This window comes from Stegostoma tigrinum, chromosome 10 (assembly GCF_030684315.1).
Source record: "Stegostoma tigrinum isolate sSteTig4 chromosome 10, sSteTig4.hap1, whole genome shotgun sequence".
Lineage (NCBI taxonomy): Eukaryota > Metazoa > Chordata > Chondrichthyes > Orectolobiformes > Stegostomatidae > Stegostoma > Stegostoma tigrinum.
Window position 1 is genome coordinate 413864 of NC_081363.1, and position 26098 is coordinate 439961.

The 26098-nt window shown below is 45.6% G+C and overlaps 1 protein-coding gene across 5 annotated transcripts in view; it reads left to right on the forward strand.

Moving 5' to 3' along the window:
• pomt2 (protein-O-mannosyltransferase 2) overlaps nucleotides 1–26098 on the forward strand; it is a 171769-nt gene that overhangs the window by 107833 nt on the left and 37838 nt on the right. For all 5 annotated transcript variants that reach the window (XR_009446209.1, XM_059648869.1, XM_048537901.2 and 2 more), the window contains exons 15-16: nucleotides 1614–1690; nucleotides 9074–9145. Coding sequence is in view for 4 of the 5 variants with exons in the window: in XM_059648869.1 (XP_059504852.1) it covers nucleotides 1614–1690; nucleotides 9074–9145 (149 nt within the window). In the remaining variant the exon portion in view is untranslated. The remainder of the gene's footprint in view (nucleotides 1–1613; nucleotides 1691–9073; nucleotides 9146–26098) is intronic.

The following is a 26098-nucleotide window of genomic DNA, read 5'->3' on the forward strand; positions in this document are numbered from 1 at the left end:
GTAGGAATTTTTATGTACATTTAACTTTTTTTTAAGCAAAAGAGTCTTGTGCTCAACAAATCTGTGAATCCCCATGTCAACATTTCATCCAAATCATTTACAATGAAGGTGGATCGAGTTATGAACAGTGCGGAGGGCTGTTCTAGGTTACAAAGGGAGGGGGGTTCTGAAATAAATAGGGAGAGGGGGGAGGCGGAGAGAAGATGGATAGAGGAGAAGATAGGTGGAGAGGAGACAGACAACTCAGTGACAGTGATGGAGCCAGTAAAGGTGAGTGTAAGTGGGGAGTTTGGGAGGAGAGAGGTCAGGCCAGGGAGGATGGATAGGTCAAGGGAGTGGGATGAGGTCAGTAGGTAGGAGATGGCGGTGGCGATTTGAGGTCGGAGGAAGGACAGGTTAGGGAGGTGGGGACAAGCTGGGCTGGTTTTGGGATGTGGTAGGGGGAAGGAGATTTTGAAGCTTGTGAAGCCCACAATGATACCATTGGGCTGCAGGGTTCCCAAGCGGATTATGAATTGCTGTTCCTGCAACCTTCAGGTGGCATTGTTGTGTCACTGCTGGAGGCCCAGGATGGACATGTCATCTGAGGAATGGGAGGGGGAATTGAAATGGTTCACAACCGAGAGGTGCAATTGTTTTGTGCAAACTGCTCATAGGTGTACTCAATGTAGAGGAGGCCACAAAGGGAACTGCGGATACTAATAGACTTATAGATAACTCATAGATATAGGGAAAGTGAATGGAATGCTGGCCCGTTATATCAAAGGGTATGAAGGGTAGGGAGGTTGTAGTAAAACTATACAAGGCGCCAGCCAGACTAAGATTGAAATACTGTGATCAATTTCAGTCCCTTTACCTAATGGTAGATTTACTGGTATTGCAGGCAGTCCAGAGAAGGTTCAGTGGACTGATTCCAGATGTGGAGTGATGATTTTGTTGAGTCTGCTCCACCTTTTAATGAGCTGATTGACCTACCTTTGGTCGTATGTCCTATGATCTTCCTCAGCCATTCGTAATTCACTATGCTGTTTAACCAATATCTTGGAAGACATGATCAAGTTATTTCTCTCTTGCGTGCAGTATAGTTTGCCAATCATTTTAGTGATACTGTGCTAAAACATGAGGGTATAAATGTTTTTAAATTTGTGGTTAGGGGTGCCTACATTGTGGGTTGCTTAGTATTCTTTTGTATTGATGTTGTTGTTGTTATTAGAGCTGCAGTTATCCAGGTACATGGACCCTATTCCATCATGCACCTGATTTGTGTCTTGTCGATGGTGGCGAGTCTTTGGAGAGCTCATAAAACACTATTAGCCTCTGATGTGTTTGACAGGTCCATAATATTTATGTAGCCACTATTGCTTCATCTCTTTATTTCATCTCTCTTGTACATGTTCAAAGTCGGGAGCTGAGTGGCCTTAACATGCTCCATTTGTGTTGAGCCATGATTGAGCAAGTGGCACTTAATAGCACTGCCCACTTTTCTCAATGATGATTGATTGACCATAAACTGTTGGGGCAGCAATTGGCTGTGTTGGGTTTATTCTGTCTCTTTCTGGGTTGTTTTTGTTTGAAAATTAGCATCCAACGTAATGAGCCCTATCTCATTGCAGTGCCCAATATCAGCCTTGAGGTCCTGAAACCGTCATTCCCAGAGATCCTACTTGAATCACATGTCGTCATGATCCGGGTTAGTACATCTCCTCAATGTAAAGTGAAATCAGAAAACCTAATTGATTGCAATTTTTTAAAGAGATAATGTGAACTGCAGAATCCAAGATAACAAAGTGTGAAGCTGGATGAACACAGCAGGCCAAACAGCATCTCAGGAGCACAAAAGTTGACGTTTCGGGCCTAGACCCTTCAACGGAGTCTCTGATGAAGGGCCTAGGCCCGAGACGTTGTCATTTGTGCTCCTGATATGCTGCTTGGCCTGCTGTGCTCATCCAGCTTCACACTTTGTTATCTGAAATTTTTTATAGTCTGTTAATCCAGAGAATTAAATAATCCCCCTTTTTCCATTTGCTGTATCTCTTGAGCTTCCAGTGTGCACTTGCTGGCATTCTGCCCCCGTCTGCATGCAGGTTCCTTTCCCTGCTTCAATTTGTGCATATCTCTGTTGGAGGCGTTCACGTTTGGCTCAGTAAATTATATTGGGATAAACGATACAAAGTAGACCAATAACTAGCCGATTTGAATTTCTCACTTCCATAAACAATTGCAGAAAATCAAAGGAAAGATAATACAAAACACAATTGTATGATTGCAGGTTGATAAAGATTAAAGAATATAATTGATGTAGTGCAAAGTATCCTGATTGTTTGTTTATTAACGTGTGTTATGTTGTTAATTTTGCTTAGTAAACATAATGGAGATAGAATTATGTATTTGGCGCAGTTTCTGGTGCCTTCAGGTAGGTGGCTTTATCATGAATTTGGTACAGTAGGATAAAATATTTTTGATTTCAAGGACATACAAACCACTCTCTGTGTAAAGAAGTTGCCCTTTACTGCCTCTCTCTCTTTTTGTTTAAAAAGAGGAGGTAGTGGATGCAAAGGCATTTAGAACATTTAAAAGACTTTTGCATGAGTACATGAATAGGAAAGGTTTGGCACGACCACCCACATCTCCACTGGGGACAGACACCTGAGTACATCACTCTACCAGAAGCCTATGGATAACCTTATGATGCTGCACTTCTCTAGCTTCCACCTGAAATATATTAAAAGAGCCGGTCCCTAGGGACAAAGCCCTATGCATACATAGAACCTGTTGGGTTAGGAGGAACGAGACCAACACCTGAAGGTGTTGAAGGACGCCGTCATAGGAACAGGATATGATGCTTAACTCAATGATCACCTTTTTCTGCGTGCCATGATGAAAAACTGTAATGATCTCCTTAAAAGATGGGCATGGGATATGTTTATTTGGGTGCCCTTCACTGTCCAGTACTTCCTGGGAGCAGAGAAACTACGCCATGTTCTTTACAGCCTTCAACACGTTATTGATGACGATGAGATCTCGCCGAGATCTTGCCTACACCTCTACTTCTCGCCTTCAAACAATCACCCACCCTTAAACAGACCATTGTTTGCAGCAAGCTGTCCAGCATACGACAGCATCGACCACAACACACTACAACGCTGTCATGGTAACCTGTAAGACATGTCAGATCTTCGAAACAGACACTACCATTGTGCGTAGGAACACCACCCACTATGCATATGTCAGATACTCGTGTGACTCGGCCAACGTTGTTTATCCCTTACACTGCAGGCATGGATATCCCAAGGCATGGTACATTGGTGAAACCATGCAGATGCTACAACATCAGATGAAAGGACACGGCACAACAATGACCAGACAGGGATGTTCCCTCCTTTGGAGGAACACCTTCAGCGGTCAAGGACATTTGGCCTTGGATCTTTGTGTAAAAGTCCTACAAGGCGGACTTTGTGTACCTCAACGACAGAGTCGTCAAGTCGCGGCTGATACCCAAGTTCAGTACCCATGAGGGGAAATCTTGGATTCGTGTTGCACTACAGATGACCCCACCACACTATACTCTCTCTCGTGTATGTACATACGCACTCTCTCTTGCATGCATGCATGCTCTTTTCTCTGCCTCTGTTGCTCTGCCCCTCCCTGCGCGCTCTGCCACCCCCCCGCCTCCCTTGAGCAAGCACACGTGCACATATGAATCTATGGGGTGAATTTGCATTTGCAGATACATTTTATTTCCTTTAAAAAGCACACAGTTTATAGACAGTCAAGATAGCATTTAATAAGTTCCTACTTTAGAAATAACACCAGTCTGATTTCGGACTAAAACACAATCTGAATCTAAACAAGGTGTCACACCTGATAACCATTATCTGACCTAAAGTGTCACCTCTTCTTTATAGTGATAAAACCTTTAGTTCTCTCAGGACCTTGACTTGAAAGGATTTACATACACATTAATCAATTAAAACCTTCTAATTGATTAAAGATTTGACAGCATCTTAGGTTTGTTTGGGACACACTCCTCTACGGTGTGAACCTTTAGTCTTTTACTTAGAAAATTCTGTGTCTGATACTACCTCTCTCTCTAACACCTGAAGGACTGAGGCTCTGAAAGTGTGTTTTTTCAAATGATTTCACTTCTGTCTCGTATTACTGTAACATGTGATCTGTTCCCGCTGGGTCCCGAAAGGTTTCAGTTCTGGTTGTGTTAGCCCTTTTGCTTTCTGCCTTAACACCAGCTTTTTTAGTTTTGCCAGGGCTGGATCTTTTTATATCCACAGATTGATATTGTCAGTACTAATCAGAAGGGTAAACAGAAGGTTTAAAACTAGAACAGATTCTTCTCGTGACAACATCACTGGTGATGTATCTGCCAGCGGAAGGCAGCTGAAGGTATCTGCATTTAGAGCATAGTGAAGGCCTGGACATTAAATGTCTTGAAGGCAGAGACGGATAAATTCTTGATCTCGGAAGGAATCAAGGGCTATGGGGAGAGTGCAGGAAAGTGGAGTTGAAATGCCCATCGGCCATGATGAAATGGCGGAGTGGACTCGATGGGCCAAAGGCCTTACTTCCACTCCTATGTCTTATGGTCTTATTTGCTGCTTGGCCTTCCCAGTGATGTTCCAACTTGTAATTTTGCACATTTCGAATGAGACCCCACTGCTGAATTCAACCTGAAGCTATGGTCAGCACTGGTCTGTCGTCTTTAAGTAGCCCTAGCAGGTCTGTGGTCTGTTTCTATTACAAACTTATGTCCTTAAAAGATATTGGTGGAACTTACATATACCAAAGATGACCACCAAACCTTCCTTCTCTCTCTGGGCATATTTGTGCTCTGCATTAGCAAATGTCTGGAAAGCATACATTATTTGGCATTCCTCTGTGCTGGGCCATCTGTGAGCCAACACTACCCCGATACTGTACGGGGCAGCATCGCAAGTCAGAACCAGATCTTGTTTGGGATTATGGTGTGCCAAAAAATAGATAGCTGCTGCTTCACTTCCCTGAAGGCTATATCTTGGCTAAGAGACCATTTCCAAGGCTGACATTTGTTCAATAGCAGGTGTAACGGTGCCAGGACGGACGTCTGGCTACGTATGAACTTTACATAAAAATTCAGCAGCCCAAGGAAAGACCTAAGCACAGATGTACAGATGTGGGAGCAGGGGTACCTTTTGATTGTCCTCACTTTATCTTGTAATGGGTGTAACCCAGTCTTGTTGACTCTGTAGCCCAAGTAGGTCACCTGGAGCTCCTGGAATACACATTTTCCCTTCTAAGTTGTACATTCACTTGGGAAAAATGTTTGTATAGAACATAGAACAATACAGCACAGAACTGGCCCTTCGGGCCTCGATGTTGCGCCACCCTGTGAACTAATCTAAGTCCCTCCCCCTACACTATCCCATCATTATCCATATGCTTATCCAAGGACTGTTTAAATGCCCATAATGTGGCTTAGCTAACTACATTGGGAGGCAGCGTGTTCCATGTCCTTACCACTCTCTGAGTAAAGAACCTGCCTCTGACATCTGTCTTAAATCTGTCACCCCTCAATTTGTAGCTATGCCCCCTTGTACAAGCTGAAGTCATCATCCTCGGAAAAAGACTCTCACTGTCCACCCTATCTAATCCTCTGATCATCTTGCATGTCTCTGTTAAATCCCCTCTTAGCCGCCTCCTCTCCAATGAGAAGAGACCCTAGTCCCTCAGCCTTTCTTCATAGGGCCTTCGCTCCAGACCAGGCAACATCCTGGTAAATCTCCTCTGCACCTTTTCCAATGCTTCCACATCCTTCCTGTAATGGGGCGACCAGAACTGCACTCGATATTCCAAGTGAGGCCGCACTAGCATTTTGTACAGCTGCAGCATGACATCACGGCTCCGGAACTCAATCCCTCTACCAATAAAACCTAACACACTGTAAGCTGCCTTAACTGCACTATCAACCTGGGTGGCAACTTTCAGGGATCTATGTACATGGACACCAAGATCCCTCTGCACATCCACACTACCAAGAATCTTTCCATTGACCCGGTATTCTGCCTTCCTATTATTCCTCCCAAAGTGAATCACCTCACATTTATCTGTATTAAACTCCATTTGCCCTTTTGGCCCAATTCTGCAGTTTATCCAAGTCTCCCTGCAACATTCTTCCACACTGTCCACCACTCCAACTTTATAGAACATCAAACACAGAAAAGTTCAGCACCGTACAGGCCCTTCGGCCCACGATGTTGTGCCATGGAATAATCCTAATCCAAAAATAAAATAACCTAACCTACATTCTCCTCAATTCACTGCTGTCCATGTGCACGTCCAGCAGTCGCTTAAATGCCACTAATGACTCCGCTTCCACAACTTCCACTGGCAAAGTATTCCATACACTCTCAACTCGCTGGGTGAAGAACCTCCCTCTGACGTCTCCTTTATACCTTCCTCCGAAAACCTTAAAAGTATGACCCCTCATGGCAGTCAATCCTGCCCTGGGGGAAAGTCTCTGACCATCGACCCTATCCGTGCCTCTCATTACCTTTTACACCTCAATCAGGTCACCTCTCTTCCTCCTCCTCTCCAGAGAGAAAAGTCCAAGCTCAGTCAACCTCTCCTCATAAGACAAGCCCTCCAGTCCAGGCAGCATCCTGGTAAACCTCCTTTGCACCCTCTCCAAAGCTTCCACATCTTTCCTATAATGGGGCGGCCAGAACTGGACACAGTATTCCAAGTGTGGTCTCACCAGGGTTTTGTTGAGCTGCAGCATAACCTCGCGGCTCTTAAACTTGATCCCCTTGTTAATGAAAGCCAAAACACCATATGCTTTCTTAACAACCTTCTCCACCTGGGTGGCAACTTTAAGGGAGCTATGCACTTGAACACAAGATCCCACTGTTCCGCCACACTGCTGAGAATCCTGCCTTTAATCCTATATTCAGCATTTAAGTTTGACCTTCCAAAATGCATCACTTCGCTTTTATCCAGGTTGAACTCCATCTGCCATTTGTCAGCCCAGGTCTGCATTCTGTCAATGTCTTGTTGAAGCCTGCAACAGCCATACTATCAATGGCACCTCCAACCTTTGTGTCATCAGCAAACATACTAACCCACCCCTCAACCACCTCATCCAAATCATTTATAACTTTAGTGTCATCTGCAAACTTACTAACCCATCCACCTATGCCTGCATCCAAGCCATTTATAAAAATGACAAACAGCAGTGGCCCCAAAACAGATCCTTGAGGCACACCACTAGTGACCTGACTCTAGGCTCATTGCCTTCTTACAGAAAGCCAATTTCTAATCCAAACTGCTAAATCTCCTTCAATCCCGTGCCTCTGTATTTTCTCCAATAGCCTACCATGTGGAACCTTATTAAAGGCTTTACTGAAGTCCATGTTCACCACATCAACTGCCCTATCCTCATCCACATGCTTGGTCACCTTCTCAAAAAACTCAATGAGGTTTGTGAGACCTGACCTGCCCCTGACGAATCCATGCTGACTATCTCCAATCAAATTGTTCAAGGACTATGTCCAAATTCTATAAATGCTTTTTATTGGTGTTCCCTGTTGTTGCATGTCATTCAGATAACTGACAAAAGAGGGTTGTACGTCTATGTAATGATTTGCCAGAGGAAGTGTTAGAGACTGGTATGTCTAATATCTTATGATTTTATAGATGAGCTGGGCATCTTAGGGCCCGGGTACATTGTTAATGAGGTGAATGAGGATCACTATGAGAAAATGTGCTTGATTTTGAGGGAAGAAGTGCCTCATGAAACTTTACAAAAATAATTCTGAGCTGATTTCTGGGATTCAGCCCTTTTTTTTTTAATCAGCTTTGACAATTGCCTCCATCTCCACACCCCAGTTTTGTTTATCCCACAGTATCATAGTCTCGGACAATGTGTGCCTATTTGTCAGATATTTCACTGCATTACAGGCATTTACGCACATGGACTTCAAACTTGCCTTAGCATGTCTTTTTTTCTGTGATGTCTGATCATACTGGAGAAGTGAATATCTAATGCTGTTTGTTTCTCAATTCTTTCAGCTTGTTTCTATACTCACTGCTTCACCGTGGTTCTTCTAGTGTTGCCTCTTTAGCATAAGTTCTCCCTGCCCAACTTGTGTTAAACCCCTTTTGAAGATGTTGGTCCCAGTCCCCTCTGGTACAGATTACAACTGTCACTAACATCCTGGCAATTATTCTAAACAAAGAGATTTGCTCTGGTTGAGACTGAGACGCAAACCTGTTCAGACAAACTATTTCATAAGTAATGTACACTGCTGTATGTCTCTTGGAGGCTGGGAGTCAGTTTTGTTAACTAGTTCTCTTGTTGCGTAGCTTTGGTAGCTTTCTTGTTGAAGTCAACAGAGGAAGATTTTCTACAGAATTTTGGAAAAGTCTGGTTCTCAAGATGATTACATTCTCTTAATAGGGCAGAGCTTTGTTTTTTTTCTTCGTTTGCACAGCGTGTCTAGTTGATGTGAATGGGATAAATTCTGCGGAAAGCATACAGGGGATCATATTCCAGACACACAGACAGACACACTCTCTGAGGAAGGGTAACCAGACCCTAAACGTTAACTCCGTTTTTGCTTGCTGGGCTTTTCCAGCAACTTTTGTTTTTGTTCCTGATTTACAGCATCTGCAATTCTTTTGGTTTTTATTTACGAAATCATATTGCTGATGGCAATGTTAGTAAATGCATCAACCAAGAGTTTGTGTTTACAGGAAACTCTATGGTTTACCCATAATATATCATGCGCATGCAAGGTCCTGAGTAGAAAACTTGTCCAGACAATAGAACCACAAATCCAGTTGTAGAGTATCAATATAGATAGCAATCTGTTTATCAAGATATTTGAAGGAACTTTGTTTGGAATGTTGACATAAGAGATGATTTGAATCTGCTACCAAATTTCAAACAATTTGCTCTGCACTGTGTTTATAAATGTGAAATCGATAGGCCTCCAAATAGGCAAATGTGCAGAATAATTGTATACCTTGGCACAATCTCTGAAAGCTTTCTCATAAATGTTATTCTGTTTGTGTTTTTCTGTAGGGCAATAGTGGACTAAAACCAAAAGACAATGAACTCACTTCAAAACCCTGGCATTGGCCAATCAATTACCAGGTAATAAACTTCCTTCGCCACTTCACGCTCTCTTTAAATTTGAAACCTTTGCTCCACTTCTGACAGATGTGCATAGTGTTCGAGAAAACATGAGTTTCAAAGCACATTTGGTATACCTTTCTCTGACTGCAGTCGTCTTCTTGTCCTGTACCCCTCCTACTCCTGATTGCAATTGATTGAAAATGTCAGAATCTCATGTTGAAAGAAAATAAAGATAGGAAGAAATAAGATGCCACAACCATTTTATTCACAGATTTAAGTTCATTTATCAATGTAGAGCGTAATTTCATCAGCTTCTGTGATAGGTTCTACTCATGGACAGTTTAGGACTGCAAGTTCAGTTATAATTGGGTTTGAAACTAAGAGAACCAGTAGGACACAAGTAAAATTAGCAAATGTTTCCAGTTACCCATACGAAGTGAGCAAGAAATAAGATAAGCAACCTACGTACAAAGTATGAGAAAACCACCAAGTGTCAGAAATGTTAGTCTCGGAGATTTTATTCTGCAGTACAGAGTGCACATGACAGCACAAAAATCTAATTGGCGTTGTAATCTCTGTGGTATTATAATCTCTGTGGCATTATAACCCAATCTAAGAGCATTGGGATGTGGGAGCAAACCTTCGAAGCTGATTTCAAGTTGCTGTGGCCGACTACTAGCCTTAAGGCAACTCTTCCCAGCACTGACCTCTGCTTGTGTAACATGGGTTTTGTCAGAGGGAATGATATAAACAGGCACCATGGAGAATTAGTGATAATGGGAACTGCAGATGCTGGAGAATCCAAGATAATAAAATGAAGGGTCTAGGCCCGAAACGTCAGCTTTTGTGCTCCTGAGATGCTGCTGGGCCTGCTGTGTTCATCTAGTCTCACATTTTATTACCAAGGAGAATTATTAATCCAATGTTGAATTTCTGAGGAAACACTCTCTGATGTCGTAATCACAATGTCCAGGAGCACCTTGAAACGTTTTTCAACCAGAACCTGCAGCCTAAAGCCTTCCAGTAAGCTTAATGAAGTTTAAAAGATTCTGCACCTGCTATGGAGCCCTAAGTAGGTACTGCGTCAAGAGGCATTGACCTTGTGATATTATTGCTGGACTGTTAAACCAGAGATCCAGGTATGTTCTGAGAACCTGAATTTGAATCCTGCCATGGCAGGCAATAGATTTTGAATTCAATAAAAGAAATTGAGTCCAGAATAGAGGGTCTGTTGGTGATCATGATTCTGTTGCTAATTGTCAGAAAAACCCATCTGGCTCACCTTAATTCCTTTAGGGAGTGAAAGCACCATCCTTACATGGTCTGGCCTACATGTGGATTCCAGACCCATAGCAATGTGGTTGACTCTTAAGGACGGGTAATAAATACTGGCTTAGTCAGCCACACCGACACCCCATGAATCAATTAAAGACAAAAAAAATCTATTAAGGGTAAAGAAACCCTATGTTATCTCTTGGACTGATTTCAATTACTCTAGGTTCAAACCAAGATTTACTGTATTTATTTCAGAGTAACTAATTTAATCGAGGTTTTTGAGGAAGTATCAACTTAAGAATGGATGGAAGGGAACCAATGGATGCATGATATGTAGACTACTAGAAGCATTCAGCAAGGTAACTCCTAAAAGATTAATTCATAAGAGCCCATTGAGCTGGAGGTTGTATATTGACATGGGTAGAGAATCGGCTAATGATTGGAAAATAACAAGTGGAGATAATGGGTTCCTGTTCAAGTTGGTAAACTTGACTAGTGAGGTTCCAAAGAGATCGGTGCTTGTGACCGCAACTACTCAGAATAAATATTAATGACTTGGATGAAGAAAGTGAATTTATTGCAGCCAGATATACAGAGAGTGGTTGATGTGTGGGAGGAAGTGGGAAATGCAGGTACGGTCTCAACATTTGAAAGACTGGATGTGAGTTTGCTCGCTGAGCTGGAAGGTTAGTTTTCAGACATTTCGTCACCATTCTAGGTAACCTCATCAGTGAGCCTCCGACGAAGCACTGGTGTTATGTCCCGCTTTCTATTTATCTGTTTAGGTTTCCTTGGGTTGGTGATGTCATTCCTGCTCTTTTCCTCGGAGGATGGTAGATTGATTTGGAGCCAATGTGTTTGCTGATGGAGTTCCAGTTGGAATGCCATGCTTCTAGGAATTCTCGTGCATGTCTCTGTTTGGCTTGTCCTAGGATGGATGTGTTGTCCCAATCAAAGTGGTGTCCTTCCTCATCTGTATGTAAGGATACGAGTGATAGTGGGTCATGTCGTTTTGTGGCTAGTTTTCTGCCAGTTTGTCCAATGTAGTGTTTGTCACAGTTCTTGCGACGTATTTTGTAAATGACGTTCGTTTTATTTGTTGTCTGTATAGGGCCTTTTAAGTTCGTTAGCTGCTGTTTTAGTGTGTTGGTGGGTTTGTGGGCTACCCTGATGCCAAGAGGCCCGAGTAGTCTGGCAGTCATTTCGGAAATGTCTTTGATGTAGGGGAGAGTGGTTATGGTTTCTGAGCCCGTTTTGTCTGTTTGTTTGGGTTTGTTGCTGAGAAATCGGCGGACTGTGTTCATAGGGTACCCATTCTTTTTGAATACGCTGTGTAGGTGATTTTCCTCTGCTCTGCGTAGTTCCTCTGTGCTGCAGTGTGTGGTGGCTCGTTGGAATAATGTTCTAATGCAGCTTCGTTTGTGGGTGTTGGGATGGTTGCTCCTGTAGTTCAGTATTTGGTCCGTATGTGTTGTTTTCCTGTAGACGCTGGTTTGAAGTTCCCCATTGACTGTTTGCTCTGCTGTGACATCTAGGAATGGCAGTTTGTTGTTTTTCTCCTCCTCTTTTGTGAATGTTATGCCAGTAAAGGGTATTATTGATGGTCTTGAAGGTTTCCTCTAATTTGTTTTGTGTAGTGATGACAAAGACTTATTTGAAACACTTTTGGACAGGTACATGAATAGGAAAGGTTGAGAAGAATGTGGGCCAAATGCAGCCAGGTGGGACTAGTTTAGTTTGGGAAAGTGGTTGGTATGGATGTATTGGACTGCAAGGTCTGTTTCCTTGCTGTACGATTCTGATTCTATAACTCAAGATTAGATGGAAAGAGTGTTGAGAGAGAAACAGTTTAGAACATAGAACAGTACAGCACAAAACAGGCCCTTCAGCCCACAATGTTGTGCCGACCATTGATCCTCATGTATGCACCCTCAAATTTCTGTGACCATATGCATGTCCAGCAGTCTCTTAAACGTCCCCAATGACCTTGCTTCCACAACTGCTGCTGGCAACGCATTCCATGCTCTCTCAACTCTGTGTAAAGAATCCGCCTCTGACATCCCTTCTATACTTTCCTCCAACCAGCTTAAAACTATGACCCCTCGTGCTAGCCATTTCTGCCCTGGGAAATAGTCTCTGGCTATCAACTCTATCTATGCCTCTCATTATCTTGTATACCTCAATTAGGTCCCCTCTCCTCCTCCTTTTCTCCAATGAAAAGAGACCGAGCTCAGTCAACCTCTCTTCATAAGATAAGCCCTCCAGTCCAGGCAGCATCCTGGTAAACCTCCTCTGAACCCTCTCCAAAGCATCCACATCTTTCCTATAATATGGCGACCCGAACTGGACGCAGTATTCCAAGTGCGGTCTAACCAAAGTTTTATAGAGCTGCAACAAGATCTCACGACTCTTGAACTCAATCCCCCTGTTAATGAAAGCCAAAACATCATCTGCTTTCTTAACAACCCTGTCCACTTGGGTGGCCATTTTAAAGGATCGATGTATCTGCACACCAAGATCCCTCTGTTCCTCCACGCTGCCAAGAATCCTATCCTTAATCCTGTACTCAGCTTTCAAATTCGACCTTCCAAAATGCATCACCTCGCATTTATCCAGGTTGAACTCCATCTGCCACCTCTCAGCCCATCTCTGCATCCTGTCAATGTCCCGCTGCAGCCTACAACAGCCCTCTATACTGTCAACGACACCTCCAACCTTTGTGTCGTCTGCAAACTTGCTGACCCATCCTTCAATCCCCTCATGCAAGTCATTAATAAAAATTACAAACAGTAGAGGCCCAAGGACAGAGCCCTGTGGAACACCACTCACCACCGACTTCCAGGCAGAATATTTTCCTTCTACTACCACTCGCTGCCTTCTGTTGGCCAGCCAATTCTGTATCCAGGCAGCTAAGTTCCCCTGTATCCCATTCCTCCTGACCTTCTGAATGAGCCTACCACGGGGAACCCTATCAAATGCCTTGCTGAAGTCCATATACACCACATCCACAGCTCGACCCTCATCAACTTTTCTAGTCACATCCTCAAAGAACTCGATAAGGTTTGTGAGGCATGACCTACCCCTCACAAAGCCGTGTTGACTGCATTTAATGAAGCCATGCTCTTCCAGATGGTCATAAATCCTCTCCCTCAGAATCTTTTCTAACACCTTGCAGACGACAGACGTGAGACTTACTGGTCTGTAATTGCCGGGGATTTCCCTATTTCCTTTCTTGAAGAGAGGAATTACATTTGCCTCTCTCCAGTCCTCAGGTACGACTCCAGTGGAGAGCGAGGATGCAAAGATCTTCGCAAGTGGCGAAGCAATTGAATTTCTCGCTTCCCAAAGCAGCTGAGGACAAATCTGGTCCGGGCCTGGCGACTTGTCAATCTTAATGTTTGACAAAATCTTCAGCACATCAGCTTCCTCTATCTCTATCCATTCCAGCATGCAGACCTGCTCTTCAAAGGTTTCATTCACTACAAAGTTCGTTTCTTTCGTAACGACAGAAGCAAAAAACTGATTTAGGGCTTCCCCTAGCTCCTCAGACTCCACACACAAGTTCCCTATGCTATCCCTGATCGGCCCTACTCTTTCTTTGACCATTCTCTTATTCCTCACATAAGTGTAAAATGCCTTTGTGTTTTCCCTGATTCCTTCTGCCAAGCCTTTCTCGTGCCCCCTCTCGGCTCTCCTCAGACCATTTTTGAGCTCCTTCCTTGCCTGCGTGTAATCCTCTCTAGCTGAACTTGAGCCTAGCTTCCTCCACCTTATGTAAGCTGCCTCCTTCCTTTTCACAAGAAGCTCCACCGCTCTCGTCATCCAAGATTCCTTTATCTTACCCCTTCTTGCCTGTCTCAGAGGGGCATATTTATTCATCACTTGCAGCAACTGTTCCTTAAACAGTCTCCACATGTCTATAGTTCCCTTACCATGGAACAATTGCTCCCAGTCCATACTTCCTAACTCATGTCTAATCGCATCATAGTTTCCTCTTCCCCAATTAAATATCCCCCCATTTTGCCTAATCCTCTCCTTCTCCATAGCTATGTAGAATGTGAGGCAGTTATGGTCACTATCACCAAAATGCTCTTCCACCACAAGATCTGATACCTGCCCTGGCTCGTTTCCGAGCACCAAGTCTGGAATGGCCTCTCCCCTCGTCGGCCTGTCAACGTACTGAGTTAGGAAACCCTCCTGCACACACCTTACAAAAACAGCTCCATTCAAACTTTCTGCTCGAAGGAGGTTCCGATCAATTACAGAGATTTTAAGTGAGAAAAACATTGACAAATGCAGTAATGTGTGGGAAAATAGAATGTTGTTCAGTTTGGAAAGGAAAACAAAAGAATAGAATGTTATTTAAGTGGAGAAAAACTGCATAAACGTGAAAAAGAAAGGAGCTTGGGAGCATTTGTGCATGAAGCACAAAAAGCAGCAGGAAGGCTAAAGGGTTTGTAAGATTTGCTGCTGAGTAAGGCGAGGGCCCATGGTGTTCGAGGTGAGCTACTGGCTTGGATTGAGTGATAATGGGAACTGCAGATGCTGGAGAATCCAAGATAACAAAGTGTGGGGCTGGATGAACACAGCAGGCCAAGCAGCATCTCAGGAGCACAAAAGCTGACGTTTCGGGCCTAGACCCTTCATCAGAGAAAGGGATGGAGAGAGGGGGAGGTGGAACGAAGATGGAGAGAAAACAAGATAGGTGGTGAGGGGATCGGTCAGTCCAGGGAATATGGACAGGTCAAGGAGGTGCGATGAGGTGGTAGGTAGGAAATGGAGGTGCAGCTGGAGGTGGGAGGAAGGGATGGGTGAGAGGAAGAACAGGTCAGGGAAGCAGAGACAGGCTGGGCTGGTTTTGGGATGCAGTGGGGGGAGGGGAGATTTTGAAGCTTGTGAAGTCCACATTGATACCATTGTGCTGCAGGGTTCCCAAGCAGAATGAGTTGCTGTTCCTGCAACCTTCGGGTGGCATCATTGTGGCACTGCAGGAGGCCAATGATGGACATGTCGTCTGAGGAATGGAAGGGGGAGTTGAAATGGTTTGCGACTGGGAGGTGCAGTTGTTTATTGCGAACCGAGCGGAGGTGTTCTGCAAAGCGGCCCCCAAGCCTCCGCTTGGTTTCCCCAATGTAGAGGAACCCACACCGGGTGCAATGGATACAATATACCACATTGGCAGATGTGCAGGTGAACATCTGCTTGATATGGAAGGTCATCTTGGGGCGTGGGATAGGGGTGAGGGAGGTCGTATGGGGGCAAGTGTAGCACTTCCTGCGGTTGCAGGGGAAGGTGCCGGGTGTGGTGGGGTTGGAGGGGAGTGTGGACCGGACAAGGGAGTTGCGGAGAGAGTGGTCTCTCCAGAAGGCAGACAAGGGTGGGGATGGAAAAATAGCTCGGGTGTGGGGTTGGATTGTAGATGGCGGAAGTGTCGGAGGATGATACATTGTATCCGGAGGTTGGTGGGGTGGTGTGTGAGAACGAGGGGTTTCGGACATCAACGAATACCAGTCACGTTTGGATGTCGAGCAGATTGTCCGCCACCTTCGCCTCCACGCTTACTACTTTAACCGGGAGCCTAACCCTCCCTCCACTGACCCCTTCACCCACCTCCAACACAAATCCTCTTCCTGGACAACACCCCCAGGCCTCCTACCCTCCCTTGAGCTCTTCATCTCCAACTGCCGTCGACACATCAACCGCCTCAACCTCTCCAACCCCCTCACCCACTCCAACCTCTCCCCCGCAGAACGGGTATGCCCTCCGCTCCCTCCACTCCAACCCCAACCTCACCATCAAACCCGCAGACAAGGGTGGCGCAGTGGTAGTATGGCACACTGACCTCTACATTGCTGAGGCCAAACGCCAACTCTCCGACACCACCTCCTACCGCCCCCTTGATCTTGACCCCACTCCCGAGCACCAAACCATCATCTCCAACACCATCCATGACCTCATCACCTCAGGGGACCTCCCACCCACAGCCTCCAACCTCATTGTTCCCCGACCCTGCACGGCCCGTTTCTATCTCCTTCCCAAAATCCCCAAACCTGCCTGCCCTGGTCGACCCATCGTCTCAGCCTGTTACTGCCCCACGGAACTCATCTCCACCTATCTGGACTCCATTTTCTCCCCTTTGGTCCAGGAACTCCCTACCTACATCCGTGACTCCACTCATGCCCTCCACCTCCTCCAGGACTTGCAATTCCCTGGCCCCCAACACCTCATTTTCACCATGGACGTCCAGTCCCTATACACCTGTATTCCTCATGCAGATGGCCCTCAAGGCCCTTCCCAGATGTCCACGTTCTTCAAGGACCGCAACTTTCCCCCCGCAGTGGTCGAGAACGCCCTTGACTGTGTCTCCCGCATTTCCCGCAACACATCCCTCACACTCTTTCTTCCCCCCCCCCCCCCCCCACCACAACCGCTTCATGCACAAATGCTCCCAAGCTCCTTTTGTTTTTCACCTTTATGCAGTTTTTCTCCACTTAAATAACATAATTACACATATTATTGTGTAATAATATGTAATTACACACATATAATATTGTGCATATTATCCACAATATACAATATGGATATATTGTATCCATTGCACCCGTTGTGGCTCCCTCTACATTGAGGAGTCCAAGCGGAGGCTTGGGGACCACTTTGCAGAACACCTCCGCTCTGTTCGCAATAAACAACTGCACCTCCCAGTCACGAACCATTTCACACCCCCTCCCATACCTCAGACGGCATGTCCGTCATCGGCCTCCTGCAGTGCCACAATGATGCCACCCGAAGGTTGCAGGAACAGCAACTTATATTCTGCTTGGGAACCCTGCAGCTCAATGATATCAACGTGGACTTCACAAGCTTCAAGATCTCTCCTCCCCACTGCATCCCAAAACCAGCCCAGCCTGTCTCTGCTTCCCTGACCTGTTCTTCCTCTCACCCATCCCTTCCTCCCACCTCAAGCCGCACCTCCATTTCCTACCTACCACCTCATCCCGCCTCCTTGATCTGTCCATCTTCCCTGGACTGACTTATCCCCTCCCTACATCCTCACTTATACTCTCCTCTCTACCTATCTTGTTTTCTCTCCATCTTCGTTCCGCCTCCCCCTCTCTCTCTCTTTATTCCAGACCCCTCTCCCCATCCCCCTCTCTGATGAAGGGTCTAGGCCCGAAATGTCAGCTTTTGTGCTCCTGAGATGCTGCTTGGCCTGCTGTGTTCATCCAGCTCCACACTTGGTTATCTTGGCTTGGATTGAGGATTGCCTGTCTGACAGAAGGCCGAGATTTGGAAGAAAAGGCTCTTTTTCGGAATGGCAACCGGTGACGAGTAGTGTCCCGCAGGTCTCAGTATTTGGGCCGCAGCTGTTCACTTGATAAATTAATGATCTGGATGAAGGGACTGGGGGCCTTCTGTCAAAGTTTGCCGGTGATACAAAGATAGGTGGACATGCAGGTAATCCTGAGGAGGTGGGGAGGCTGCAGAAAGATTTAGACAGCTTAGGAGAGTGATCCACGAAATGGCTGATGAAATTCAATGTGAGTAAATGTGAGGTTTTGCACTTTGGAAAAAAGAATACAGGCATGGACTATATTCTAAATGGTGAGAAAATTCCTAAATCAGAAGTGCAAAGGGATCTGGGAGTGTTGGTCCAGGATTTCTCTAAAGGTTAACTTGCAGGGAGAGTCCGTGATTAAGAAAGCGAATGTAATGTTGTCGTTTATCTCAAAAGGGTTGGAATATGCAAGCAGTGATGTGCTTCTGAGGCTTTATAAAGCTCTATTTAGGCCTTGTTTAGAATACTGTGTCCAATTTTGGGCCCCACACCTCAGGAGGGACATACTGGTGCTGGAGCATGTCCAGTGGAGATTCACACACATGATCCCTGGAATGGTAGGTTTAACGTATGATGAACCGCTGAGGATCATAGAACATAGAACATAGAACAGTACAGCACAGAACAGCCCCTTCAGCCCACAATGTTGTGCCGACCATTGATCCTCATGTATGCACCCTCAAATTTCTGTGACCATATGCATGTCCAGCAGTCTCTTAAATGACCCCAATGACCTTGCTTCCACAACTGCTGCTGGCAACGCATTCCATGCTCTCACAACTCTCTGCGTAAAGAACCTGCCTCTGACATCCCCTCTATACTTTCCACCAACCAGCTTAAAACTATGACCCCTCGTGCTAGCCATTTCTGCCCTGGGAAATAGTCTCTGGCTATCAACTCTATCTATGCCTCTCATTACCTTGTATACCTCAATTAGGTCCCCTCTCCTCCTCCTTTTCTCCAATGAAAAGAGACCGAGCTCAGTCAACCTCTCTTCATAAGATAAGCCCTCCAGTCCAGGCAGCATCCTGGTAAACCTCCTCTGAACCCTCTCCAAAGCATCCACATCTTTCCTATAATAGGGCGCCCAGAACTGGACGCAGTATTCCAAGTGCGGTCTAACCAAAGTTTTATAGAGCTGCAACAAGATCTCACTACTCTTAAACTCAATCCCCCTGTTAATGAAAGCCAAAACACCATATGCTTTCTTAACAACCCTGTCCACCTGGGATTGTATTCATTAGAGTTTAGAAGGTTGAGGGGAGATCTAATAGAAACTTACAAAATACTGTATGGCTTCGAAAGGGTGGACGCTGGGAAGTTGTTTCCTTTTAGGCAGGGAGACTAGTACCCGTGGGCACAGCCTTCAAGGGGTGCAGGGAAGTGGAGTTGAAATGCCCATCACCCATGATTAAATGGCAGAGTGGTCCCGATGGGCCGAATGGCCTTATTTCCGCCTGTATGTCTTATGGTTTTATGGATTGCTGCCCTGCATTGTTGGAGTCTGAGTGTAGGGAAGTCTTACTGCAACTCTGCAAAGTCCTGGTGAGATCACATCTACAGTACTGTGAACTGTTTTTCTCCCCTTCATTAACGAAAGATAGAATTTCATAGAAGAGAATTCAGAGAAGTTTCATTCATGGGGAGATGATGGCCTAGTGGTATCGCTGTACTGTTAGTCCAGAGACCCAGGTAATGTGCTGAGAACCTGGATTCAAATCCTGTCACGGCAGTTGGTGGAATGTGAATTCATTTAAAAGTGATGAAAGTGGGGAATTGAGCGTCCAATGATGACCATGAATCCATTGTCTATTGTTAGGAAAAACTCATAGTTCACCGATGCACCTTAGAGAAGGAAACTACTATTCATATCTGTTCTGGCCAACATGTAGCTGACTCTTACCCTGTGGGCACCTAGGGATGAGCAATTAATGCTGGCTGTGCCAGTGATGACTTCATCCCATCAGTGAATTAAAAATAAAATGATCCCCAGTAAGGAAGGATTGTCTCATGAGCAAAAAATTGAACAGTTTGAGACTCTGCTCATTGCAGTTTACAGGAATGAGACATCTTAAGGGTAAATGCTGAGAGGATGTCGCCTCTCATGGGAGAGCCTAGGACCAGAGGCCATGGTCGTAGAACAAAGGGATACTAATTTAAGACTCAGATGAGAAGGAATTTCCTCTGAGGTTTAAGTTGCATCAGAGATAATGGGAACTGCAGATGCTGGAGAATCCAAAATAATAAAGTGTGAAGCTGGATGAACACAGCAGGCCAAGCAGCATCTCAGGAGCACAAAAGCTGACGTTTCGGGCAAAGACCCTACATCAGAGAGGGGGATGGGGAGAGGGTTCTGAAATAAATAGGGAGAGAGGTGGAGGCGGACTGAAGATGGAGAGAAAAGAAATAGGTGGGGAGGTACGGAGGGGATAGGTCAGTCCAGGGAAGACGGACAGGTTGAGGAGGTGGGTTGAGGTTAGTAGGTCGGAAGTGGAGGTGCGGCTTGAGGAGAGAGGAAGGGATTGGTGAGAGGAAGAACAAGGAGGCAGAGACAGGCTGGGCTGGTTTTGGGACGCAGTGGGGGAGGGGACGAGCTGGGTTGGTTTTGGGATGCGGTAGGGGAAGGGGAGATTTTGAAGCGGGTGAAGTCCACATTGATACCATTGGGCTGCAGGATTCCCAAGCGGAATATGAGTTGCTGTTCCTGCAACTTTTGGGTGTCATCATTGTGGCACTGCAGGAGGGCCATGATGGACATATCGTCTGAGGAATAGGACGGGGGAGTTAAAATGGTTCGCGACTGGGAGGTGCTTGTTGTTTGTTGCAAACCGAGTGGAGGTGTTCTGCAAAGCGGTCCCTAAGCTTCGGCTTGGTTTCCCCAATGTAGAGGAAGCCACACCGGGATACAGTATACCACATTGGCAGATGCGCAGGTGAACCTCCTGCTTAATATGGAAAGTCATCTTGGGGCCTGGGATAGGGTGAGGGAGGAGGTGTGGGGGCAAGTGTAGCACTTCCTGCGGTTGCAGAGGAAGGTGCCAGGTGTGGTGGGGTTGGAGGGGAGTGTGGAGTGGACAAGGGAGTCACGGAGAGAGTGGTCTCTCTGGAAGGCAGACAAGGGTGGGGTTGGAAAAATGTCTTGGGTGGTGCGGTCAGATTGTAGATGGCGGAAGTGTCGGAGGATGATGAGTTGCATCCGGAGGTTGGTGGGGTGGTGTGTGAGAACGAGGGGGATCCTCTTGGGGCGGTTGTGGCGGGGGCAGGGTGTGAGGGATGTGTTGTGGGAAATGTGGGAGACGCGGTCAAGGGTGTTCTCGACCACTGTGGGGGGAAAGTTGTGGTCCTTGAAGAACTTGGACATCTGGGATGTGTGGGAGTGGAATGCCTCCTCCTGGGAGCAGATGCGGCAGAGGTGAAGGAAATGGAAATAGGGAATGTAATTTTTGCAGGAGGGTGGGTGGGAGGAGGTGTATTCTAGGTAGCTGTGGGACTCTGTGATCTTCTTTAGACGACATGTCTGTCGTGGGCCTCCTGCAGTGCCACAATGATGCCACCTGAAGGTGGCAGGAGCAGCAACTCATTCCGCTTGGGAGCCCTGCAGCCCAACGGTATCAATGTGGACTTCACCGGCTTCAAAATCTCCCCTTCCCCCACTGCATCCCAAAACCAGCCCAGCCTGTCTCTGCCTCCCTAACCTGTTCTTCCTCTCACCCATCCCTCCCTCCCACCTCAAGCTGCACCTCCATTTCCTACTTACTAACCTCATCCCACCTCCTTGACCTGTCCGTCTTCCCCGGACTGACCTATCCCCTCCCTACCTCCCCACCTATACTGTCCTCTCCACCTATCCTCTTTTCTCTCCATCTTCGGTCTGCCTCTCCCCCCCTCCCTATTTATTCCAGACCCCTCTCCCCATCCCCCTCTCTGATGAAGGGTCTAGGCCCGAAACGTCAGCTTTTGTGCTCCTGAAATGCTGCTTGGCCTGCTGTGTTCATCCAGCTTCACACTTTATCTTCCTCTGAGGTTTGTTTGAGTTTGGAACTTATTGCCACAGAGAGCTGTAGGGCCAGAGTCCTTGTGTATATTTAAGGTCAAGTTCGATTCTTGATTATTGAGAATTAAGGGTTACAAGGAAAGTTCAGGAAAGTGGATGTGAGGAATGTCAGATCAGTCAGTCATTAAGGTGGTCTTAGAACTTAGAACATAGAAAAGTACAGCACAGTACAGACCCTTTGGCCCACAATGTTGTGCCGTGGAATAATCCTGATCCAAAAATAAAATAACGTAACCTACATTCCCCTCAATTCACTGCTGTCCATGTGCAATTCACTGCTGTCCATGTGCTTGATGTCTTTATGTGGACTGTTTGACTGGCTCGCTTGTTGGCTTACGGTAGTCAGTAGCATCCCTTGAACTTTAATTTGGACAAGTGTGGCCTAATTAGGCACAGTCAGCATGACTTTGCATGGGGCAGGTCATGTCTTATTAACTTGATTGAATTTTTTGAGGAGGTGACACAGGTTATCGATGAGGGTACAGCAGTGCATGTTGTCTACATGGATTTTAGTAAGGCTTTTGATGAGGTCCCGCATGATAGGCTGCATGATATCTACAGTAAATTGGCCACGTGGATTCAGAATTGGCGCTGTTATGGAAGACAAAGTATTGGTGGAAGTGTACCTTTTAGGCTGGATGTCTGTGTCCCCTGGTGTTCCACAGGGATCCATACTGGGACCTCTGCTGTTCATGACATGTATGCAAATGACTTGGATGAAAATGTAGATGGGTGGGTTAGTAAATTTGCAGATGATGCAAAGATCGGTGAAGTTGTAATAGTGCAGAAGGTTGTAAAAGGATACAGCAGGATGTTTTGTTGCAGCTTTCAAGGACTTGGTTAGACCATGTTTAGAGTATTGCATTCAGTTCTGGTTGCCACATTACAGGAAGGAGAGGGTGCAGAAAAGGTTTACCAGGATGCTGGGAAGAAAATAAGTCACCCTTAAAGATCAGCATGGCCACTTGTTTACTAATGTGAGGATCATGGATGCAAAGGAAATCAGGGAAACAAGTGAGGAAGTTTTGGACCACATAGACATTACCAGAGACAAGGTGTTTGCAGCCTTAAAGTGCATTAAGATGGATAAGTCCTCTTGGCCTGATCAAGTTAATCCTTGGATGTTGTGGGAGGCTAGGGAAGAAATTGCAAAGGTCCTTGCTGAAGATGAAGCAAAAATCTGTGCCATTGGTAAAGTTCCAGAAGACTGGAAGGTAACTAAGGTTGTTCCATTGTTTCAGGTAACAAAGATAAGCGAGGGAACTGCAGGCCAGTGTGTCTGGCACAGGGAGGCAAGTTATTGGAGAGGATATTGAGCAACAAGATCAACCAACATTTGGATAGTCAAGATCTGATGTAGGGATAGTCAGCATGGATTTGTGTGTGCAAAGTCATGTTTGATAAATTGGTTAGAGTTTCTTCAAGAGATAACAAAGAGAATCGATGAGTTAGGCCAGTAGATGTTGTCTGTGTGTACTTTCAGTAAGGCCTTTGATCAGGTCCCACATGGCAGGCTAGTCATGAAGGTTAGGTCACATGGAATCCAGGGAGAGTTGCGAATTGGATTCAAAACTAGCTCAATGCTAGTTGAGAGATGGTTGAAAGTTGTTTTTTTGGATTGGACACCTGTGACTAGTGGTGTGCCGCAGGACCTGCTGGGACATTTTTGTTGTTTAAGTAAAAGACTTTGATGTGAATGTACAGGGTATGATTAGTAAGTTTGCTGATGATACAAAATTAGGAGGTATCGTTGATAGTGAAGAAAGTTATCATAAATTACAGAGGGATCTTGATCAGATGGGGAAGTTGGCTGAGGATTGGGAGATGCAATTCAGTGCAGATAAGTGTGAGGTGTTGCTCTTGATAAAGTCAAACCAGGGTAGGACGTGTACAGTAAATGGTCAGTTCCTGAGGAGTGTTGTGGAACAGAGGGACCTAGGAGTACCAGTACATAGTTCATTGAAAGTGGCATCATAGGATGGTGAAGACATTTAGCATCCTGGCCATCATCAGTTGAGATACTTTGTATGGGAATTGGCACATAATGTTACAGTTGGTGAGGCTGCAGGAATATTGTGTTCAGTTTTGGTCACCCTGTTATAGGAAAGACATAGTTAAACTGGCAAGTGTACAAAGAAGATTTACCAGGATTTCGGCAGAACTAGTAGGCCTGAGGTAGGGAGAGAGGTTGGCTAGCATAGGACTTGAGATAACAAGGTGTAGAGCTGGATGAACACAGCAGGCCAAGCAGCATCTTAGGAGCAGGAAAGCTGACGTTTCAGGCCTCGACCCTTCATCAGAAATGGGAGAGGCGAAGGGGGTTCTGAGATAAATAGGGAGAGAAGATGGATGGAGGAGAAGACAGACAGGTCAAAGAGGCAGGGATGGAGCCAGTAAAGGTGAGTGTAGGCGGGGAGGTAGGGAGGTAGGGAGGGGATAGGTCAGTCCAGGGAGGACAGACAGGTCAAGTGGGCAGGATGAAGTAGGTAGGAAATAGGGGTGAGGCTTGAGGTAGGAATTTATTTGTTGGGATATAGGAGTATGAGGGGTGACTTATTGAGGTGTACAAAATCGTGAGGGGCATGGATAGTACGAATGCATATAGCCCTTTTTTTTCCCCAGGGAAGGGGAATTGAAAACTAGAGGGCATGGTTTAAGGTGAGAGGGGATAGATTGAAGAAGGACCTAACGGGGAACACATTTTAAAAAATCACTTGGATAAGTACGTGGATGAGAAGGTTTAGAGAGATATGGACCAAATGCAGGCAGTTGGAACTGATTTGTGCACTATATAGTTAGCATGGACCAGTTTGCACCGAAGGGCCTGTTTCCATGCATTATTACTCTATAATTATGACTGAATGAGGCTGCCTGGATTACAGCATATGAGCTAGAAGGGAGGGATAGAAAAACCCGGGTTGTTTTCTCTGGGGCACGACAGGCTGAGGGGAGACTTGATAGAAGCCTATAAAATTGAGATGCATAGAGAAGATTGACGGTCAATAACTTTTTCCCCAGAGTTGAAATGTCTGATACTGGGGGGCCATGCATTTATGATTGACCTGTAATTTTTAAGGCTATTCCTATTCCCTTTTTTGAACAAGGGAATGAAGTTTGCCACTGTCCAAATCTTCCAGCAGTATACAGTGAGGATGAAAAGATCATCGCCAAAGGCCCTGCGATCTCTTCCCTCGCTTCCCATAGAATCCTTGGACAAATCCCATCAGACCTGGGAACTTGTCTAATTCCAACTTCCTCAAAATTTCTAGTACATGTTCTTCCTTACTAACATCCACCTACTCAAGCCTACCAGCCTATTTTCACACTGTCCTCCCCTACAACTAGTTCCCTCTCAGTTGTGAATACCGAAGAAAAGTATTCATTAAGGACCTCTCCTATCTCTTGTGGCTCCATGCACGAATTCCCTTTACAATTCTTAATCGGCCCTACCCTTTCTCTGGTCATTTTCTTATTCCTCCCGTATGTCTAAAAAGCCTTGGGGTTTTCCTTGATCCTATCTACCAAGGTTTTCTCATGCTGCCTTATAGCTCTCCGAAGCCCTTTTCTTTCACCTCCTTCCTGGATAACTTGTATCCCTCTGGAGCCTTCTCCATTCCTTGTTTCCGAAACCTTACACAAGTATCCTTCTTGTGTACAGAGCCGCAAGAGATAGGAGAGGTCCTTTAATAAATATTTTTCTTCGGTATTCACAACTGAGAGGGAACTAGTTCTAGGGGAGGACAGTGTGAAAATAGGCTGGTAGGCTAGAGTAGGTGGATGTTAGTAAGGAAGAACATGTACTAGAAATTTTGAGGAAGTTGAATTTCGATAAGTCCCCCCGGCCTGATGGGATTTATCCAAGGATTCTATGGGAAACGAGGGAAGAGATCGCAGGGCCTTTGGCGATGATCTTTTCATCCTTACTGACCACTAGTATAGTGCCGGAAGCTTGGAGACTGGCAAACGTCATTCCCTTGTTCAAAACAGGGAGTAAGGATAACCCTGGAAATTACAGGCCCCTTAGTCTTGTATCAGTGATGGGCAAATTATTGGAAAGGACACTGAGTGATAGGATTTATGATCACTTGGAAAGGCACAATTTGATTCATGATAGCCAGCAAGGATTTGTGACTGGTAGATCATGCCTCACAAACCTGACTGAATTCTTTGAAGAGGTGACCAAACACATGGATGAAGGTGGGACAGTGGATGTGGTGTATATGGATTTGAGTAAGGCATTTGATAAGGTTCCCCATGGTAGGTTCATGCAGAAGGTAAGAAGGCATGGGATAGAGAGAAATGTGGC